The sequence below is a fragment of the Capricornis sumatraensis genome, chromosome 15, assembly GCF_032405125.1.
Source record: "Capricornis sumatraensis isolate serow.1 chromosome 15, serow.2, whole genome shotgun sequence".
NCBI lineage: Eukaryota > Metazoa > Chordata > Mammalia > Artiodactyla > Bovidae > Capricornis > Capricornis sumatraensis.
Window position 1 is genome coordinate 27,380,184 of NC_091083.1, and position 23,007 is coordinate 27,403,190.

Here is a 23,007-nt window from a genome sequence, read left to right on the forward strand (position 1 = left end):
CTCACTAACTCACCAAATCTGTTCAATGGACCTCTCAGTCACTCCTGAACCTACTTCTCTCCTTTCCTGATCCACTGCCTTGATGTTACCACCAAAATTTGAGCCTGCCAATCTACTGACATCAGCCTTCCCTGGTGGCTCAAATGGTAAAGAATCTGCCTGCAGTTCTTTAGGAGACCTGGGTCTGATCCCTGGTCAGGAAGATCCCCTGGAAGAGGGCATGGCAACCCACTCCAGTATTCTTGCCTGGAGAATCCCATGGACAGAGGAGCCTGGAGGGCTACAGTCCCGGGGGTTGCAAAGAGTTGGACACGACTGAAGCGACTTAGCACACACAATCTGCTGATACCAGGTTGTGGTAAAGGAAAGTTCAGTGTTTATTATTAAATGCCAAGCAAGGAGTCCAGCACAGTTAATGCTCAAAAGCCTGAACTCCCCAATGGGTTTCAACAGTTTTTTTTTAAAAAAATGTATTTATTTGTTTGACAATGCTGTGCACAGTTTGTGGGCTCTTAGTTCCCCAACCTGGAACTGAACCCTGGCCCCTAGCAGTGAAAGCAGAGAGCCCTAACCACTGGACTGCCAGGGAATTCCCCAGCAAGGTATTTTTAAAGGCCAGGTGAGGGAGGGGAGCCCCGGGGTGTGCAATCAGCTTGTGCAAAATTCTCAGATTGGTTGATGGTAACTGGGAGGTGTCACGGGGATTAATATTATTATTCCTTAGGATCCAGGAGGCCGGCAGGCTGTGTGCTCCTGGTCTTTAAGTAGTTAACAGCTCCCATTTGGTGAAGGTTTTAGCATCTGTTTAATAGCTCAGGAAGTGTGCATTAGATACTGTTATCCGGGTGCTTCAGAGATGAGCTGCAGCAGAGGACATGGGGGAGGGGGTCTGTTCCAGAAAGGCCCCATAGGGTCCCATTCGGTTACAGTCAGACTCTGTCTTGTTCACTTGCACTGATGCATTATCTCTGAATTCACTTCCTCCTTCTTTTTTTAAAATACCTATCTAAATTTTAAAAATTAATTTTTATTGGAGTGTAGACGCTTTACAATGTTGTGTTAGTTTCTGCTGTACAGCGAAGTGAGTTAGCTATACAAATACATTTATCCCTCTTTTTTTGGATTTCCTTCTCATTTAGGTCACCATGGCTTCCCTTGTGGCTCAGCTGGTAAAAATCCACTTGCAATGCGGGAGACCTGGGTTCGATCCCTGGGTTGCGAAGAGCCCCTGGAGAGGGGAAAGGCTACCCACTCCAGTATTCTGGCCTGGAGAATCCCCTTCACTGTATAGTCCATGGGGTCGCAAGGAGTCAGACACGACTGAGTGACTTTCACTTAGGTTACCACAGAGCCCTGAGAGGAATCGGGAGATTGGGATTGGACACATATACACTAGTGATATATGCACAAAACAGATCACCAATGAGAATCTGCTGTGCAGCACAGATCACCAATGAGAATCTGCTGTGCAGCACAGATCACTGATGAGAATCTGCTGTGCAGCACACGGACTTCCCTGACTCTTCTTTTGTCCTCTCCAGCTGATCTGCATGCACCCTGTGACTGAACTGATCTTTCTAAAATGCAGTGCTTCTTGTCCTCACAGGCTTAAGTCTAACTCCCTTAACATGATGGACAAAATAGCATCCCTGACTTTTGCTGGCCTTCTCTCCCCTTCCCTCACCAGACTGGGAATTTTATCAGTGCTGATACTCAGCACGCAATTTCTCAGGAGTACTGTGGGACCACAGGTCTCCATGCATTTGGAATTTCTAGGCCGCCTATTAAGCTCTTACTTGTCAATCTTCTGAAAGGCATTAGAATAGGTTGGCTTGGGTCTGCAGATGAATCTGCCACTTAGCAGTAGCTTTGTTTTCTTGAACAAGTTTCTTAAGTTCTCTGGGTTCGTTTTATCATCTGTAAAATGGAAAATGTTGAATTTGATTTACTAGTAATTTGTTGAGGATTTTTGCATCTCAATCAGGCAACAATGTGCCTGTTCATCAGGCATATCCACCTGTGTGTGTGTGTGCGCGCGCATGTGTGTGTGTGCGCGCGCATGTGTGTGTGTGCGCGCGTGTGTGTGTCAGTGCGCATGCGCTCAGTTGCTTCAGATATGTCCCACTCTTTGTGACCCATGGACTATAGCTCCTCTGTCCATGGGATTCTCCAGACAAGAATACTGGAATGGGTTGCCAAGCCCTCCTCCAGGGAATCTCCCAAGCCCATGGATCAAACCCTGGTCTACTGCTTTAAAGGCAGATTCTTTACCATCTGAGTCACCAGGGCGTGTGATGTGACTGTGAATTATAGTGCTTCCTCTAGCATGTGTGCATGCGTGCTCAGCCATGTCTGACTCTTTGAGACCCCATGTACTATGGCCCACCAGGCTCCTCCTCAGTCCATGGAATTTTCCAGGCAAGAATACTGGAATGGGTAGCTATTTCCCTCTCCAGGGTATCTTCCAGACCCAGGGATCAAACCCACGTCTCTTGGGTCTCTTGCACTGGCAGGCAGGTTCTTTACCACTGTGCCACCTGGGAAGCCCTAACAAAGATGCTTCTGATAAACTGGCTGAGTCGTCTCCTTGATAACATGACAAAAGCCACTGGGAGCTCATTTAAAATCCTACCATGGGACTTCTCTGGTGGTCCAGTGGTTAAGAATCTGCCTTGCAATGTAGGAGATGTGGGTTCAATCCCCGGTTGGGGAACGAAGGTTCCATATGCCTTGGGGCAACTGAGCCTACATGCTACAACTACCAAAGCCCGCGTGCTCTGCAGCCCAGGAGCAGTAAATGGAACCCATGTGCACCACAACTAAAGCTTCCAGTGTGCTGCAAAGAAAGATTCTGCAAGCCTCAACAAAAACCAGACACAGCCAAATAAATAAATATTAAAAAAAAATCCCACCAGGGGGCTTCCTTATGGCTCAGTGGTAGAGAATTTGCCTGCTGGGGTTTCCCAGTGGTTCAGTGGTAGGGAGTCCACCTGCCAATGCAGGACACGTGGGTTCAATCTCTGATCCATGACTATCCCACGTGTCGAGCGGCAACTAAGCCCTTGCACCACAACTACTGAAGCCTGCATGCCCTGAAGCCTGTGCTCCACAGCAGGAGAAACCACCTCAATGAGAGGCTTGTGTATGACAACCAGAGAGTAGCCCCTGCTTGCCCAAACTAAAGTCTGAGCAGCAACAAAGATCCAGTACAACCAAAAATAAAAATAAATAAAAACATTAAAAAGTCCCACCAGAAACTGTGCTGTGATGCTGTACACACTTGGCATCACTGGGGCCAGCCTGCCTTTAGGATGTGCTCAGCCCCTCTGGACTTCAGGGTGGGGGTGGGAGTGGGGTGAAGGGAGGAAGGGCACAGTTCTTTAAAAGAACAGAAAGTTTCACTTTTTGACATTTCATAAAGTAATTGTAAGGCCCAAACACACTGGATTCATTTCTCTTCATCTCCAGGAATGTTTCTGATGTTTTATGAGTACTAAATGAGCTGGGCTCAAGAGGAGGTAAGCAGAAAGCAGGTTTGTTTTTTTTTTCACCACCCCTTCAAATCTCCTGTCTCATGTTTCAACCTCTTAGAAGAACTCTCAGGAAAGTGCCATGGCTTTTTTTTTTTTTTAACTCTTAGATAGTAATAACCATGTTGAATAAAAGAAAGAAAGTAATGAAGAAAGGAAAGAAGCGCAAGCCAAAAAAAAAAAAACAAAAAACACCCTCAAAGTCCCAAATTCCTATTCAGCCTACTCTTTTTTTTTTTTAACTTTTTATTTTTACTTCATTTTACTTTGTAATACTGTATTGGTTTTGCCATACATTGACATGAATCCACCACGGGTGTACATGCGATCCCAAACATGAACCCCCCTCCCACCTCCCTCCCCACAACATCCCTCTGGGTCATCCCCGTGCACCAGCCCCAAGCATGCTGTATCTTTCATCGGACATAGACTTGTGATTCGATTCTTACATGATAGTATACATGTTTCAATGCCATTCTCCCAAATCATCCCACCCTCTCCCTCTCCCTCTGAGTCCAAAAGTCCGTTATACATATCTGTGTCTTTTTTGCTGTCTTGCATACAGGGTCATCATTGCCATCTTTCTAAATTCCATATATATGTGTTAGTATACTGTATTGGTGTTTTTCTTTCTGCCTATTCAGCCTACTCTTACACATCAAATCTGAACTTTCCCAGCTCTGGCCTCCCTTAGACTTGCAGCCCAAAAGGGAGGACAGGGGTTGAGCCTGGGTCCTTTTCTAGTAGCCACAGATTTAGTCAAACACCAGCCTAGATATTGCTGTGAGGGTATTTTTTATATGAGATTAACATTTACATTATTAGACTTTGAGTAAAGCAGATTCCAACCGGTCCATTCTGAAGGAGATCATCCCTGGGATTTCTTTGGAAGGAATGATGCTGAAGCTGAAACTCCAGTACTTTGACCACCTTATGTGAAGAGTTGACTCATTGGAAAAGACTCTGATGCTGGGAGGGATTGGGGGCAGGAGAAGAAGGGGACGACCGAGGATGAGATGGCTGGATGGCATCACTGACTCGATGGACTTGAGTCTGAGTGAACTCCAGGAGTTGGTGATGGACAGGGAGGCCTGGCGTGGTGCGATTCATAGGGTCGCAAAGAGTTGGACACGACTGAGCAACTGAACTGAACTGAACTGAACTGAAAGCAGATTACCCTCTGTATGGTGGGTGGGCCTTATCCAATCAGTTGAAGACCTTGGGAGAAAGACTGAGATTCCCAGGGAAGATGGAATTCTCAGAGTGTCTTCAGACTTGAGCTGTAACATCAGTTCTTCCCTGGGTCACCAACCTGTCAATCTCCTTTCAGATTTCAGATTTGCCAGCCTCTACAACCACAGGAGCCAATTTCTTAAATCTCCATCTCTTCTCCATACATCCTATTGGTTCTCTATCTCTTAATACAATTGCTCCTAATACAATATCTACATCTAAACAACATACATTCACACCAATACCTTCCTCTCCTGTCCAACACCGCAGCATTGACGATGGCTCATCTCCTTTCCATAGTACAGCCCCTTCCTCTGGCAGGAGGAAAGCCTGTGGTGCCTGATGCACTGACATCCACTCCATCCTCCCTTCATGTGGCCCATCTCCTGACTGCAATGCACCCTGAGAACTTGGCTCTGATGCAGGGAACAGCGAGGGGGAAGGCTGCAGGGGTGCGTCTTTGGTATTTTAGTTCACGATGGCAAGAAAACTTTATTTTGGACTTTCATTCTTTTGGTTTTACAAGAAAATTTAATATTTTTCCTTTGGCAATTGAAAGTAAGTTGTTCATATTCAACTCTGGGATATAGCTGTTGGTTTTTTATTATTAGAATAATTTTATGATTTTATTTGACCTCACAGGTACAACCTCTTGACAGATAATATTGGTCAACACAGCTGGACATAATCTGGGGTGAGAAACAGACCAGGAGGTAAATTCTCAGTATGGGGAGCAAAGTGACCTTGGAGTTTAATGTAAGTGAGGCACTTTCTAACCCAGTTATGAATCTTCCAGGGCACCAGTGGTCTCAGGATGCCCAGAGGAGCGGGGGATGGTCCTGGGGGATCTGCATCCTGAAGGTGGGAGCAGGGCTTTCCTCTCCACATCCTCTAAGGCTCAGACACACGCCTAGTTGGTCACAGGCTAAGTGGTTAAGTTCAATGTGTTAAGAGAAGAAGAAAAACCTAAATAATGTTGTTTCCTTCCACGTGGAGTGATGCCTCCATTTATCTGATTAAAACCTGAGCAGAAGGAACATGGTCACATCTTGGCAGTCTCCTGCCCCTTGCCTTTCTCTTTGGAGAGCCGATGCTCTGCCCTGGCAGATAGAGACCACCCCAGCCCAATTCTGCCTGTGAGGGGAGTTAATCTGCCAGATTCTGGGTTTCGGTACAGCATAGCATAGCCTGTTTTATCAGCGAAGCAGATGACCTCTGTCTGCTGGCTCCCTGACTTTATTTCACCAGGTCCAGAACCTGAGTGGGGAGGACAAGTATTATTTATCAAGTCCCATAAATACTCCAGTAACAGTTCTCTCTCAGGTTTGCAAACCTAAAGCAGGTCATGAAAGCTGCTTGTGGAGCAGAGCGGAGGAATAAACAAGGAGATTGGGGTTGCCATATACACACACGCACAAAAACATACATAATACATATAACATAGATAATTAGTAAGAATCTACTGTACAGCACAGGGAACTCTACTCAATACTCTGGAATGGCCTGTATGAGGAAAGAATCCAAAAAGGAGTGGATATATGTGTATGTACAATATAACAGATTCACTTTGCTGTACAGCAGAAAGTAACACAACACTCTAAATCATCTATACTCCAGTAAAAATTAATTCACACAAAAAGCTGCTTAGAATTCTATGATGATTATTTGATGTCTTTGAGATAAAATATAAGTTCCATGGACTTCTCTGGATGTCCAGTGGCTAAAATTTTGCCTTCCAATGCAGGGTCTGTGCGTTTGATCCCTGGTCGGGGAGTTGAGATCCCACATGTCTCATGGCCAAAAAACCAAAACACAAAACAAAAACAATATTGTGTCACAAATTCAATAAAGACTTAAAAAAAAAATTCCATGGGTTCCCTTTCCTATATCAGCTCTCACCATTTTCTCAGCCCTCTTATACCAAAGGACTGGCAGTTCCCTGGCTGTGCCCTGAAACTTAATTGCCTCTGTGATGTCACGTGGGCCACTTCCCTGTCTTGTCCCCATTTTCCCTACACTTGTCAAAATTTCATCATCCTTTGTTGGAGGACCAGTGCAACCAGCCCTAAAATGTGCCTTCATGGCATATTGATTATTTTGAACTAAAGTTACTTAAGAAATGGTCAATGCAAGAGGGACACTCTGACCCTCCTTTCTGTCTCCTTGAAAGCAGAAAATCAACCTTGCATAAGAAAGATGCTCTCCCAGCATCTGGAGGTAGAAGGACACCCTAATCACAAGGGTGCCCACATCCTGCTGCTCGCACTCAAGGATGCAAGGGGGTGATCACTCAGGAGAAAGGGCAGAGTTAAGGGGGAAGATGCTTTGTACAGCTTGTGTCATAGTGAGTATGAGATGACCTATTTTGCAACTCTTTTCTTTATAGTCTTTATTTTCTTGTCATTTCGTCTAAGCAGTTTTCTCTCTCGCTGTCTTTTCAACAAAAGCCTCATTCAGGCCATTGCATTACTGGCGATCCAAGAGGATGCACCCTGCCCTTGGCAGAAGCCTGTCTTGGTTTCATAAACCAAAGTCTAGAAAATTTAATCCCCTCCAAACAACAAAATATTGGTATCTTTTTGCATTAGGAATTTTTTTAATCTGAAATAAAAATTATTTAACACCTGGATAGTATTTGCTGCATCAAAATTCGGAATCTAAAGTTAGTGCTCTCATTAGAATGGGATCTTCTATACCTCTGCAATCCTCCAAAAATAGAAGACAATGACAACACAGCAAGGCTTCTATTGTAAGAATACATACTATCTCCCTTCAGAGACTTTTAATTATAATTTTACTATTTTACCATTTTAACAGACTCATGTTTAACATAATAGCCTTGAAATGGATTTGGGTAATTCTTCCTTGAAACTTCATCCATATTTCAGGAAGTATGGAAGAAGACAAACCTGAAATGCTGTCCCTGAAATAAGCACCACTACTTGCTATCCATAGAAGCGTTGTCGTCCTGAAAAATGAACTAAGAGTTGTTTTCAATGATCTCTTCAAAGTTACCAAAAAAGATGTGATTATTTGATGAGGAAGATATCGTGGGAGAATATTTGAAGTCAACTTATAGTGATTTTCATTCCAGAAGATGGTGGCTTAGCCAGAGGGGAGAAGACATGAGATATTAGGGTCTTATCCAAGTATTCGAGTGAGGACTTGTGGAAGAAGAGGGTTAGTCCCATCCACCTTTCCTTCTGAACGCTGATCACAGTCACACCAAAAAGGAAGGCACTGAGATAAAAACTTAGATATTAAAATTTACATCTTCCTGCAACCCATTTGAGCCTAATGAGTCTTTTTTGTCTTTCTGCAAAAATATAAAATCACATGAAGTACTTTGCATAGTGCCTGGGCCATCGTAAATAAGTCGATTAGTGATAGCTGCTTTCACTGTCATTAATTATCTGCCCTGGGAAAAGGAGGAAGTTTCCCCAAGCATTGCCACTCACGGTTCTATAACTAATGCTCCATCACCAGTGCCACCTACGACAAAGAACTGGAGCCCCAGCCATGTCAGATTCAAAGAGATCAGGTCTGTGCAGAACGACGCATGTATAGGTTACGCAGGCCTCCCTCCGCTCCTCTGTGTCCTTTCTCGGTGTAAACATCCCTCCAACACCCTCTCCTCCACAGTCCCCTCAACACTCAGTTCCCTAAGGCTCTCTATCTAGCCCGAATTTTCCTCCAGAAGAAAAAAATACCCAATAAGAAAGTAGTGACTTCATTCCTTAGCCCTCTGCATACAACCCCATAGCTTATTTATTTTTGCTCAAACTCTCAAAAATTTAATATGCCTCAGTTTATCATTTTACATGCAGAACACATCAAAAATCAATAGAAAAGGCGGAGATATTCAATAAATGATGTTGGAAAAATTGCTTATTGATTTGAAAGCTAGTGGCAGTCTCCCAAGCTTTTATTCCTCCAGTATCTCTAAAGGGTTTTGTTTGCTTCTAAATCCCTCAGTGTCTGAGGGACCTAAAGTAATATGTTTTCCTATCCGAATCAGAGCTGATACATTTCCAGGACCAAAAGAAGCTAAATAAAGTGCTAAAGCTAAATAAAGTTTTAACTAAATAAAGCTAAATAAAGTTTTAACAAAACATTTTCTTTTATCTGAAAATAAGGTACTATAATAGCACACAAGAATTTGTTTTAATAGTTGCTACTGCTGCTAAGTCGCTCCAGTCGTGTCCGACTCTGTGCGACCCCATAGACGGCAGCCCACCAGGCTCCCCCATCCCTGAGATTCTCCAGGCAAGAATACTGGAGTGGGTTGCCATTTCCTTCTCCAATGCACAAAAGCGAAAAGCCAAAGAGAAGTCGCTCAGTCGTGTCCAACTCGCGATCCCATGGACTGTAGCCCACCAGGCTCCTCCGTCCATGGGACTTTCCAGGCAAGAGTACTGGAGTGGGGTGCCATTGCCTTCTTAAATAGATTTAAAACCTTGTTCCACAGCTGAAAAATCACTTGGACCTCTATCCTGAACTGGTCTCCAGAGGGCAGCAGAGAGTCATTCACATTAACAAAAGTTCCCTCTTAACCAAAAGTGTATGTATCCAGGCTGTTTTTTCAACTCTTCTTTCTTATGACTAAGCCTTAACAAACTGGGTGGCCAGGATTTGGAAAGCTGTCTGAGGTCATGGATCAAAGTGATGCCAACAAGCCAAAGCAAAGATTCAAAGAATCACTTTCATATCTTTAAAATAATGTTATGGGGAGGGAGGTGGGAGGGGGGTTCATGTTTGGGAACGCATGTAAGAATTAAAGATTTTAAAATTTAAAATAAAATAAAATAATTATTTAATTAGATAAACCAATGAACCACAATTAATACACTGTTGACTAAGCATATTTAACCAGCACATGTTTATGAAACACTGATGCATATAAAGCATCTAATCCTTTCAGGGTTTTCTACTCCTAGACATACAAAAAGTATATAGAAAAGAGTTCAGTTCAGTTCAGTTCAGTAGCTCAGTCGTGTCCGACTCTTTGTGACCCCATGAATCGCAGCACGCCAGTAATAGTCACTTATTCTGCCATATATGTTTTGAGCATTTGATACACACTAAAAGTTTATTAGTGACCCAGAAATTGTTAAAGACACAAAGACTTATAAAAGCACGTTTCTGGAGAAGGAAATGGCAACCTACTCCAGTATTCTTGCCTGGGAATTCCCATGGACAGAGGACCCTGATGGGCTATAGTCCATGGGGTCACAAAGAGTCCTACACAATTTAGTGACTGAGCATGCACATATATATACATGTATATATAACTGAGTCACTTTTCTGTATACCAGACCCTAACACAACACTGTAAAGCAGCTATACTTTAATAAATATAAACAAGTAAATAATCTGGAAAAAAATAAAAACGTTTCAAAAAAAGTTAGGACTTCATTGGTGGTGCCGTGAATAGGAATCCACCTGCCAACGTAGGGGACCTGGGTTCCAGCCCTCATCTGGGAAGATTCCACGTGTAGAGGGGCAACTAAGCCCGTATGCCAAAACTACTAAGCCTGCACACCACAACTACTGAACCTGAGCACCCTAGAGCGCATGCGCTGGATCAAGAGACGCCACCACAATGAGAAGCCCGCATACTGAAAGCAGAAAGTAGTCCCCTGCAACTAGAGAAAGCCCAAGTGTATAAGGAAGACCCAGCACAGCCAAAAATAAATAACTAAGCTAAAAAGAAAAAAAAAAAACTTAAAAAAAATTATGTTTTAAAAAAGCATGTTATTCTGACTTTTACTTTGTAAACAACAAAAAATCTGGATGCCATAGGTAAAATGCTTCTATGCGCTGACAAAGTAAGGAATAGGCCAAAGTTAAGCGAATGTAGGCATCCAGAGAAGTATGTGGAACACTGAAGGTGGCCTGGACTCCAGGGCATCACTAAACCAGGCAAAAATTTAAACTTTGGTTTACATGTCTTTAGAGGACACAGAGAAAAGGCATCCCAAAGGTCCCTTCCAAATGGGGATTCCCAACGATAGGAGACCACCTCATGAAGGCTGAGACGCCAAAGCGCGATCTGTTCAATGTGAGAACAAATTAGAAGCAACCACCTTGAACCCTCTACCGCCTCCCACCTGAGGGAAAGTGAAATCACCTCCTATCTGGAAACTTGGCTTAAAGTATGGAGAAGGGAAGAAAATCTCTTCTGAGCTTTATAAGTTGAGGTGGCCCACATTTGTACATCTGAGTGGTCTAAAGTGCCTCAAGTTGAAAATTAGGTTAAGGTGGTCACAGACACAGGAGTCTCACAGAAGCAAACAGGAATCTTCTCTGTAGAGACTCACTTCTATTTCAGGCCTCAAAGAGTTTCCATAGAAATATGAGCTTGCAGTCAAACACCATGAAACCCGAAAGTAAAGGACGTATCATGAGCGACGGGCAGTACTTATCAGACCCTCAAAGATGGAAGATGTGATATATCGATCACATACATTGAAATATATGCATAGAAATAGCAGGATGAGTTAAGGTATAGAGCAAGAACCATTAAAAAGTAACCAAACAAGCCAAACATAGGACCTCGTTTCATAAAAAACATAGTAAGTGATATTTTAAAACTTAATCAAGGAACTTCCCTGGCAATCCAGTGGTAAAGAATCCGCCTTCCAGTGCAGCAGACCAGGGTTCAATGCGTGGTTGGCAAACTAAGATTCCATCTGCCACAGGGCAATTAGATCCCCTGCAAGTCACAAGGGAAGAGCCTGAGCACCTCAATGGAGAGCAGTGCCCTCTCCACTCCAAAAAAAAAAACACAAAAACTCAATCAAAACAGACAATAAGGTGATACTAATAAAAACATACAGTAGGGTTAGTGGGATTAAAATATTTGAGAGCAGTAAGATACATATTAAGACTTTATTCCAACAAAGTTTTAAGTTTAAAGGAAAGACAAATGCCCTAGACAAATAATACTTCACTGTATCTGATTCAAAAAGAATACAGAATCCCAATTGTCTCATAATCAGTTAAGGAAATTGAATGGGGACTTCAAAATATGTCAATATATCCATCAATCAACGCCTCTAGGCCCAGGTGGCTTTCCTGGCTGTTTAAAATATTTAAGGAAGAAATAGTTCTAATTTTACACAGATGCTGCCAGGGATGCATATAATATCCTGCAACTCATTTTGTGAAGCTACCATAATCCTGATATCCAAACCCAATAAGAACAGCATCAAAAAAGAAAAGTACAGCTCACCACACTGATGAACACAGATTTAAAATATCCTAAGCAAAATATAAACACACTAAGTTCAGAAACAAATTTGAGAGACAAACTAAAGGACATCATGATCAAGCTGGGCTTATACAAAGAAAGAAAGGTTGACTTAACATTCAAATAAAAATTATGGAATTAATTTTACCACACCAAGAGATTAAGGAAAAAAATCATATGGCCCTTCAATAGATTCATAAAACCCCACATTTTACAAAATTAAAATGCATTTGTGATCTTTTCAAGTCATATAGTAAAAGAAATGGCCTGAAAGTTCCTATAGCAAGTGTTGTGTGTAATGTGGAAATGCTATATTCATTCCCTGTAAGATTAGATAAAAATAAGGATGTAAAAATAGAAAAGAAGGATCCTTGCTGTCATCCCTTTTATTTAACATTTTACTAAGTGCTCCAACAGTGCAGTTGGCAGAGATGAATGAATAAATGAAGAAATGGCAGGAGAAAATTGTAGCAGACCAAAATTTGCCATCCCCAAAATGTGTCCCTTTGACATGAGGATTAATTGGGCTAATTATTTTTAAGAAACAGAAAACTCAGAAAGTTTCTCTTGTTACTTTCTCCTTAGCTGCCTAAGGAATTTAGATAAAGGGCCTGTTTCCATATTTTGTAAAAAAAAAATATAGACAAGGTGTGGTGGGGGAAACTTGGCAGGCCCTAGAGATCAGAGTCCTCTCTGTGTCTCATTGTCTCGGTAGGCCCAGCAAACATGTGTTTACCAAACATTTGCTTTTCCATCTTCATTTCCTTCCTCCCCCAACCCCCTTTATAAAAAATTATTTATTTTTGGTTGCACTGGGTCTTCAGTGCTGTTCTCGGGCTTTCTCCAGTTGCGGCAAGCGGGACTACTCTGTCGCAACGCCCAGGTTTCTTATTGTAGTGGCTTATCCTGTTGCAGAGCACAGGCTCCAGGGCCCTCAGGCTTCAGCACATCAGCACGCAGGCTTAACAGCTGCAGTGTGTGGCTTCGGAGCACGTGGGCTCCAGGAGTTGTGGCTCAGGGGCTACTTGCTCCACGGCATGTGGGATCTTCCTGATCCAGGGAACCTGTGTTCCCTGCATTGGCAGGCAGATTCCTATCTACCGTGTCACCTGGGAAGCTCCCACTTCCTCCCCTTAGAAGTCCCAAACTAGAGAATCTGTGTGCCACAACAACAGATCCTGCATGTTGCAATAAGACCGGATGTAGCCAAATACATAAACAACAATGTTTCTTTATGGAAATACACCGCAATGAAAGACAAGATGATAGTTATAAAGACTAAAAGAATCTCAAGGTCCTCACTAAGAGGAAAATACAATAATGGGAAATGAATTTCCCCATCACGTAGGAGAGGGATGCTCAGTTTCTGACAGATAGAAGTGTCCCCGTCATTGGAGAAGTTATTCCACTGAGGATCCGAGACTGCTCCCTGGGATTTACTACAGACCTGATGAACTTTCTCTGGAGACTCCCTGACCTCCTTCTGCTGAACTGCATGCTCACCCAGCAAACTGCATCACTTGCCCAGGTGTGCTAGATACCTGACTGGAAGTTTCCAGTCTCTGGAAAGTTCTGTCACCATCAAGTGGTCAATTTAAAGTGAGCATGAACAGTCGAGGACCTGATCCCTTTCTGGTGACCTGAAGATCAAGGACTCAGATCTTGAAAGCTAAAAAATGCTGACTGACAATCCACGATGAGCCCCATACTGGGCACTCCCAGGATATCAAGTTGCTCTCGCCCCTTGACAGCACTCAAAACTCACCTGGTACATTCCTTTGATAGTACCTATGGCATCAGCCAGCTGCTGATTATAGCATTTTCGTAAGCTCTCTTCATTCTGCAAATGAAAAATAAATACAAAGAGTACCACAATGTATTTCCAAATATAATTATCACACCTACAAGAGGCAGAGGGTTGGGGGTGGGGGGGACTAAGTATCCACCATTCAAATCATCACGTTCTCTTGAAACCTCACTATAAAATCATCTCCCTTGTGCTTCCACCTAAAACAACACATTCCATTTTCACTTACACTTAACGAAAGCAATAGAGAGTGTGTATGGATAAAAAACCACAGTTAATGTGACCATGTTCTCTCATCTTCATATCACAGATTTTTGGTGTCTTAGTTGTTGTAGTTGTTTTGATGCTAAGTCCTTTCTTACTCTTTTGCAACCACATGGACTATAGCCTGCCAGGCTCCTCTGTCCATGGGATTCTGCAGGCAAGGAGACTGGAGTGGGTTACCATTTCCTACTCCAGAGGAATCTTTCTGACCCAGGCATGCAACCTGCATCTTCCTGCATCTCCTGAATTGGTAGGCAGATTCTTTACTACTGAGCCACCTGAGAAGCCCCCATATATATACTACTCTATATAAAATAGATCACTAATGAAAACCTACTGTATAGCACAGGAAACTCTACTTAAAGTTCAGTGTTGACCTAAATGGGAAGGAAATCTGAAAAGGGGGATATGTGTGTGTGTGTGTGTGTGTGTGTGTGTATACACACATAACTGATTCACTTTGCTGCACAGCAGAAACTAACACAGTATTGTTAAGCAACTCAGTTCAGTTCAGTTCAGTTCAGTTCAGTCGCTCAGTTGTGTCCAACTCTTTGCGACCCCATGAATCGCAGCACGCCAGGCCTCCCTGTCCATCACCATCTCCCAGAGTTCACTCAGACTCACGTCCATTGAGTCCGTGATGCCATCCAGCCATCTCATCCTCTGTCATCCCCTTCTCCTCCTGCCCCCAATCCCTCCCAGCATCAGACTCTTTTCCAATGAGTCAACTCTTCGCATGAGGTGGCCAAAGTACTGGAGCTTCAGCTTTAGCATCATTCCTTCCAAAGAAATCCCAGGGCTGATCTCCTTCAGAATGGACTGGTTGGATCTCCTTGCAGTCCAAGGGACTCTCAAGAGTCTTCTCCAACACCACAGTTCAAAAGCATCAATTCTTCGGCACTCAGGTTTCTTCACAGTCCAACTCTCACATCCATATACGACCACAGGAAAAACCATAGCCTTGACTAGACGGACCTTAGTCGGCAATGTAATGTCTCTACTTTTGAATATGCTATCTAGGTTGGTCATAACTTTTCTTCCAAGGAGTAAGCATCTTTTAATTTCATGGCTGCAGTCACCATCTGCAGTGATCCAATAAAAATTTAATTAGAAAATAATTAAATAAAATAGTGAAGTATATTTGGAATCCATATCCTCTTCCGGTCCTGGTCCTTTTTCAATGAATCACGCTCATGAAAAGAAATCTAGGGCCACTAATCCACAAACTAGTCATATTCTGATTCAGTTCAGTTCAGTTCAGTTCAGTCGCTCATCGTGTCTGACTCTTTGCGACCCCATGAATCGCAGCACGCCAAGCCTCCCTGTCCATCACCAAGTCCCGGAGTCCATCCAAACTCATGTGCACTGAGTCGGGATGCCATCCAGCCATCTCATCCTCTGTCGTCCCCTTCTCCTTCTGCCCCCAATCCTTCCCAGCATCAGAGTCTTTCCAATGAGTCAACTCTTCGCATCAGGTGGCCAAAGTATTGGAGTTTCAGCTTCAGCATCAGTCCTTCCAAAGAACACCCAGGACTGATCTCCTTTAGAATGGACTGGTTGGATCTCCTTGCAGTCCAAGGGACTCTCAAGAGTCTTCTCCAACACCACAGTTCAAAAGCATCAATTCTTAGGTGCTCAGCTTTCTTTATAGTCCAACTCTCACATCCATACATGACCACTGGAGAAACCATAGCCTTGACTAGATGAACCTTTGTTGGCAAAGTAATGTCTCTGCTTTTCAATATACTATCTAGGTTGGTCATAACTTTTCCTTCCAAGGAGTAAGCATCTTTTAATTTCATGGCTGCAATCACCATCTGCAGTGATTCTGGAGCCCCCAAAATAAAGTCTGACACTGTTTCCACTGTTTCCTCATCTATTTCCCGTGAAGTGATGGGACCAGATGCCATGATCTTCGTTTTCTGAATGTTGAGCTTTAAGCCAACTTTTTCACTCTCCTCTTTCACTTTCATCAAGAGGCTCTTTAGTTCTTCTTCACTTTCTGCCATGATGGTGGTGTCATCTGCATATCTGAGGTGATTGATAGTTCTCCCGGCAATCTTGATTCCAGCTTGTGCTTCTTCCAGCCCAGCATTTCTCATGATGTACTCTGCATATAGGTTAAATAAGCAGGGTGACAATATACAGCCTTGACGTACTCCTTTTCCTATTTGGAACCAGTCTGTTGTTCCATGTCCAATTCTAACTGTTGCTTCCTGACCTGCATATAGGTTTCTCAAGAGGCAGGTCAGGTGGTCTGGTATTCCCATCTCTTTCAGAATTTTCCACAGTTGATTGTGATCCACACAGTCAAAGGCTTTGGCATAGTCAATAAAGCAGAAATAGATTTTCTGATTAATCAAATTATTTAGTCCTATCTGTTTTGCATAAAAATGAAAGATAGAAAATATTTTAAAAATACTCTTGATTCTGTTATCAATTTTGCTTCCAGCATGGAGTGTAAACAATCAGTGGGCTTCAGAATCAGACAGAACTGGATTTCAATGTCACTGTGCAACTTACCATCTTTCTGACTTTAAGTAAGAACTTAACCTGCCTGACTTTAAGCACGATTACATTTTCAGCAAATTTCCTTATCTGTAAGGTAGGGATAACAGGATTTCCACTTGAGGATTGTTGGGGGACTTAAAGAGGAAATGCATTAAAAGTTACTCTGGAGACTTCCCTGGCGGTCCAGTGGTTAAGACTTCACCTTAAATGTAAGGGGTGCGAGTTCGATCCCTGGTCAGAGAGCTAAGATCCCAAATGCCTTGGGGCCAACCCCCTCCTCCTCAAGAAACAGAAGCAATATTGTAACAAATTCAACAGAGAGTTTAAAAATGGTCCATATTTTTAAAAATACTTTAAAAAAATGGTGGGGCCAACAACACGTGAGTATTTTGTTTTATTGCAGAAAAGCAACACTAGTGCCCCTTTTAAATGACAGATAAATATGCTAACATGATCAAAGATTTTGGGGAATTCCTCATAACAGCAGAGTTTTCATGTCTTTGGCTTCTACAGAGCCATTTAAGCACAAATAAGATCATATAAAATTATAGTTAAAGGCTGGAACTCAAGCATGAAGCTGTCTGACCTAGAACCTAAACCCCAGTGGTTTCTTAACCAGTGACACTGAGCAGCTGAATTAACCTTTCTGTGCCTTGGTTTCCTCATTTGTATCTGTATAATATAGATCTCATCTGTATAATAATTGTATGTACTTCATCGGGTTAGTTGCAAGGCTTAAATGAGTTTGTACACAGACTACACACAAACGTTCCTGCACATAGTAAAGTTATAGGTGCCACAGTTTATGTAACTATCACGTGCTGTGCTTAGTCACTCAGTCGTGTCCGACTCTTTGTGACCCCATGGGCTGTAGCCCGCCAGGCTCCTCTGTCCACAGGGATTCTCCAGGCAAGAATACTGGAGTGGGTTACCATTTCCTTCTCCAGGAGATCTTCCCAACTCAGGGACTGAACCCAGGTCTCCCACATTGCAGGCAGATTCTTAACCATCTGAGCCACTAGGGAAGCCCTGTAACTATCATTAGAGACAACATATACAAATTAAATTACCCTCATAAGTTGCCAAGCTAAAAACTGTAGTGCCTACACAACTAAACACAAAATTAATCCACAAAATTAATTACTTTTAAAACAGAGGAAATGAGAGAACTTCTACCTGTTGGTAATGTTTTTCAATGGTCATGATTCTGTCACGTAGAGAAGCGAAGAGTCTGTAAGATTCCTCTTTAAGACGGTCCTCAAATTTCAGTTGAATCAATTGCTTGAGGAACCCAAAATCCACCTGTAGGGATTTAGTAATCTAAAAGTGGAAAAACATAGGTCATTATAGAGCTTAAGGGCACTCTGTGTAAAGATTCCAACACCTGGCCTGGTTCTGGGCAGAAAACTTGGGCACCTGGTCAGGGGCCTGTCCTGAATCTAAGATTGCATCTCCAGAGTCGTGTGCGTTGGGGAACTCCAGTTAATCTGCAGAACTAACAGATGCTGATGGAGGAAGGGAAAGGAGGCTTCCAGCAGTTTCCTCCCATAGTAGTATTAGCTGTTCAGTCACATCTGACTCTTTGCAACCCTATGACTGTAACCCGCCAGGCTCCTCTGTCCATGGAATTCTCCAGGCAAGAATACTGGAGTGGGTTGCCATTCCCTTCTCCAGGGGAATCTTCCTGACCCAGGGATCGAAAAACCCCGGTTTCCTATGTTGCAGGCAGATTCTTTACCATCTGAGCCACCAGAGAGAATAAGTTATCCCTTGGGACTTCCCTGGCGGTCCAGTGGTTAAGACTTTGCACTCCCACTTCAGGGGCCACTGGTTCTATCCCTGGTCTGGGAAATAAGAACCCCCATGCCACAGAACGCAGTAAAAAAGAAAAAAAAATACAACACATTAGGAAGTGTGTGGGAAAAGAGACACCCTCCAAAGTGGGAGTGTAATTGGTATAATTTCTATGCAGGGCAATTTGGCAACATCCTCCAAAATGACTAATGCATGCATCCTCTGACTCAGACGTTTCACTTTTAAGAATTTACACCCCAGATTTACTGGCATGTGAGTACGTACAGAATTATTCATCATGATAAAGAGATCTGAAATGACCAAAATGTCCATCAGGAGAGGATAGCTAAATAAATGATGCCAGTTTGTGGTATGATGTATTTGTAAAATCGATGAAGAAGCTCTTTAGGCACCAATGTATATAACTGATTTCCAAGTTATGTTACTAAGTGAAAAAGCAGAAGCAAAATACTATTTACAGTAGTATGCCACCCTATATCACTGCTTTATTGGTTAGTACTTTTAATAATAACTGTTAATATCTGATGTCTATGAAATGTTCTGTTTCTTTACAATCAAAAAAAGCACCAAGGCTTTGCTGTATAGAGGAAAAAAACACAACACTGTAAATCAACTATACTTCAATAAAATTTTATTTTATTTTTTATTTACTTATTTTATTAAAAAAAAAAAACTTATTTGGCTGCACTGGGTCTTTAGTTGTGGCACATGGGATCTAGTTCCCTGATCAGGGATCGAACTTGGTCCTTCTGCATTGGGAGCTTGGAGTTCCAGCCACTGGACCACCACATAAGCACCACTTCAAAAAAAGTTTTTTTAAAGTCCCAAAGGAATATGATAGAATATCAAGATTTGCGGCTTCCCAGGTGGCGCTAGTGGTAATGCGCTGGTCTGCCAATGCAGGAGACGTTAAGAAATGAGGGTTTGATCCCTGGGTCAGGAAGTTCCCTTGGAAGAGGGCATGGCAACCCACTCTTGTATTCTTACCTGGAGAAACCCATAAACAGAGGAGTCTGGCAAGCTACAGAGTTGTTCACACATGGGATCACACAGAATGAGACATGACTGAAGCGACTTAGCACGGACATATGCATCAGATTTGACAAAGGTGTATGGTGGTACAGGGGAGCAAAATGTGCCATCACAAACTGTTTCTTTGGCAAGAGTATTTATTTAGGCTGATTATTTTTAAGGACCCAAAGACTCAGGAAGAACCCATAAACTTTCCCTTAACTTCCTAAAAGAATGAGATGGAGGACCTGCTTCAGGAAGGGAGTTAGCATCGTAGATACCTGTATTATAACATGAACTAGGTATGCAGGCAGAGGATGAGATGGTTGGATGGCATCACTGATTCAGTGGACATGAACTTGGGCAAACTCTGGGAGACAGTGAAGGACAGGGAAGCCTGGCGTGCTGCAGTCCATGGGGTCAAGAACAGCTGGACACAACCTGGCAACTGACAAACAACAGGTGTGTAGACAGACAGGAACCCAGCAAATTGTGCTAAAGTTTCTCTCTGTGTCCCACTGTCTCTGCAGGCCCAGCAAACGTTAGTTTACAGACATTTGCTTTTCCATCTTCATGTGAATTGCCTTCCTCTCCTTGAAGTCCCATACCATTACCCTCAACATCCTCTTCTGTCTTTACCTAAAGGTGAGACCTTTGGTTATTTAGACAACTTACTCAATTTTCCTGGGTCTCCCCTATGTATATGGTACTTAAGTTTTTGTTGGATTTTCTGTTAATCTGTCTCATATCAATTCAATTTTTAGCTTAGCCAGAAGAATTTAGAGGGATAGAGGAAAATTTCTTCCTCCCTGACAATGGGTGACACAGTTATTCATTATATTATTCTCAACATTTTTCTATATGCCAAAAATACTTTATAAAATTTTTAAAGTATCCTAAACAGAAAATGTTTACAGATGGCAAAAGAATTACAGAGAGAGTAAGAAAACATTTCACTAAACAAGTTAACATAAGGACTTCCCTGGTTGCCCAGTGGTTAGGACCCTGGCTTCCACTGTCAGAACCCAGGCTTAATCTCTCTCTGGTCGGGGAACTAAGACCCTGCAAACCATGCAGTCCAGGAAGAAAAAAAAAGTTAACATATATGACATAAACAGGATGCAAACAGAAGTAGTGGATGCGTGCTAAGTGGCTTCAGTTGTGTCCGACTCTTTGCACCCCTAGGGACTGTAGCCCGCCAGGCCCCTTTGTCCATGGGATTCTCCAGGGAAAAGTACTGGAGTGGGTTACCATTTCCTCCTCCAGGGGATCTTCTCAACCCAGGGATGGAGCACACATCTCTTATGTCTCCTGCATAGGCAGGCAGGTTCTTCACCACTAGGGCCACCTGGGAAGCCCCACATAGGAGCAGTGGGTATGCTGCATGCTCAGTCACTTCGGTTGTCTCCGACTCTTTGTGACCCAATGGACTGTAGCCTGCTAGGCCCCTCTGTCCATGGGATTCTCCAGACAAGAACACTGGAGTGGGTAGCCATGCCCTGAAGTAGTTGTTTATACTATTAATTAAAACACACATACAACTGTTACCCACCTCAGTTTATCGAAGATGCTAATATTTTTAAAATGTTAATCATTCCACTTTTGTCAAGGAAAGAAACATGAAGGCAAATAATACAAATTATCTCAGGAGTTTCTAAATAAATCCGGATTTACCTGCACTAGATTTTGTGTAGCTAAGCTCAACTCTTTCAATGGCAGAATCTCACTGGAATCTGTTTGAGTGGCATGGTCTGTGCTGAAAAAGCCAACCTTCAAATCATCTGAAATGGTAAATCTGAAAAATAAAAGAGGGGGGAGATTAAATGTGCTTTATATAATAGATATTACCTTAAAAGTATATTTAGTGATATATATTCAGAGAAGGCAACGGCACCCCACTCCAGTACTCTTGCCTGGAAAATCCCATGGGTGGAGGAGCCTGGTAGGCTGCAGTCCATGGGGTTGCTAAGAGTCAGACATGACTGAGCGACTTCACTTTCACTTTTCACTTTCATGCATTGGAGAAGGAAAGGGCAACCCACGCCAGTGTTCTTGCCTGGAGAATCCCAGGGACGGGAGAGCCTGGTGGGCTGCCGTCTATGGGGTCGCACAGAGTCAGACACGACTGAAGCGACTTAGCAGCAGCAGCAGTGATATATATATACACATATTTTGTGTAAATCATATTTTAAAGATTCAAAGGATTGGTGAAATGAGAAAACCACTTAATTATCTACTCATGATTTGGGGTTTTCCCTAGGTCTCTGTTGGATTTTCAGATTCTCTGAACTATCTCACATTGCTACACTGATCTGACTTCCATTTTCTGAGACATGACCAATATATGAGCCTCCTTTTAAACTCTCATCCACTGTTTTATGTATGCTGCTGCTTGAGGTCATTGTAAATCATGCGTGGGCATAGCAAGCAAAATTCCTTTTAGGTAGAGGTTCTGAAAATGTGGTCTGAGAACTCCTGGAGTTTTCAGAACACTCAAGTAATCCACAGGTCAAAATTATTTTCATAATATTATTACGATTGGATTTATCTTTTCTCCTATCATTCTCTCCCAAGTGTTCAGTGGAGTTCCAGAAGCTACAGGTTATGTGCCTGGATGACCGATGAATGCAGAAGCAGAGAGGAGAATTCAGCTATTTTCCATTAAGCCAGGCATCGAAAAGATTTGCAAAAATGTAAACGATACTATTCTCATTAAAGATTCTGTCTTGAAAAGAGCTCAATTTTCTTTAAAATAGATTACTTATACAGAATTGGTTTATCATTATTTTAAATGTTTCTCCTTTAAAATTTCTAATATGGCAACTATGAATAAGTAAAACATAAACTAAAGATCTTTGAGGGCCTCAATAATTTTTAAGACTGTAAAGAGATCCCGAAACAAAACAAAACAAAAATTTGAGAACTACTTCTTTAAGATAATCACACCACTCTATTATATTTGGTTTTAAACTCAGTTACCCCCCGCCAAATCAAAGCGAAAAGAAGTATTTTGTAAAATCCTCCTACAGACTTTTAATAATGGACATCTCAAACCATAACAAGAAGGCCAAGTTTCTAGATGTCCTTTGTCAATTTGACCAAACTTACCACAAGCATTGGTTTCTAAAATGTCAGCTAAAAAAAGAGAACCATGAACACCTAAGGAACATTCCCAGGCTTTTCAGTGCAGCCTCTGTAGAGAGAGCATCCATGTATCTACCCTCCCTTGTCTGCTGACCAGGTGGAGCAGACCGTGATGGGGGGTACCCCACGGCAATCTCCCTCTTTTTACTGCTGGCAGAGCCTCAGACATCTCCTACAGAACTCAGGGAAGGGTGAGAAAATTCCCAGTATCAAGGGCAACACTTGTGTGGTCTCAGCCCACTGCAGTGATCCCAATCTTCTGGGCAGGTATTTTAGGAGTGGGAGTGGGACTCGGTTCTGAGGAGCGTGATAGGAGAAAAGGCTTGTCGGGGGCATGTAAAGCTTTTTACACAGGAGCACCAGGGGAGAGGTCCCGTCTGTGACTCTGGACACTGCCACATATGGAAATGAGGCCAGGAACTGGCACAGTTGTCTGGTGA

General features: G+C 42.6%; 1 protein-coding gene across 1 annotated transcript in view; it reads right to left on the reverse strand.

Moving 5' to 3' along the window:
- Positions 1-23,007, reverse strand: part of C15H10orf67 (chromosome 15 C10orf67 homolog) — a 106,710-nt gene that overhangs the window by 70,588 nt on the left and 13,115 nt on the right. Inside the window, exons 3-5 of the mRNA XM_068986751.1 lie at positions 21,098-21,218; positions 17,774-17,917; positions 13,781-13,855 (exon numbers count right to left, since the gene is read on the reverse strand). Coding sequence (XP_068842852.1) covers positions 13,781-13,855; positions 17,774-17,917; positions 21,098-21,218 — 340 coding nt within the window. The remainder of the gene's footprint in view (positions 1-13,780; positions 13,856-17,773; positions 17,918-21,097; positions 21,219-23,007) is intronic.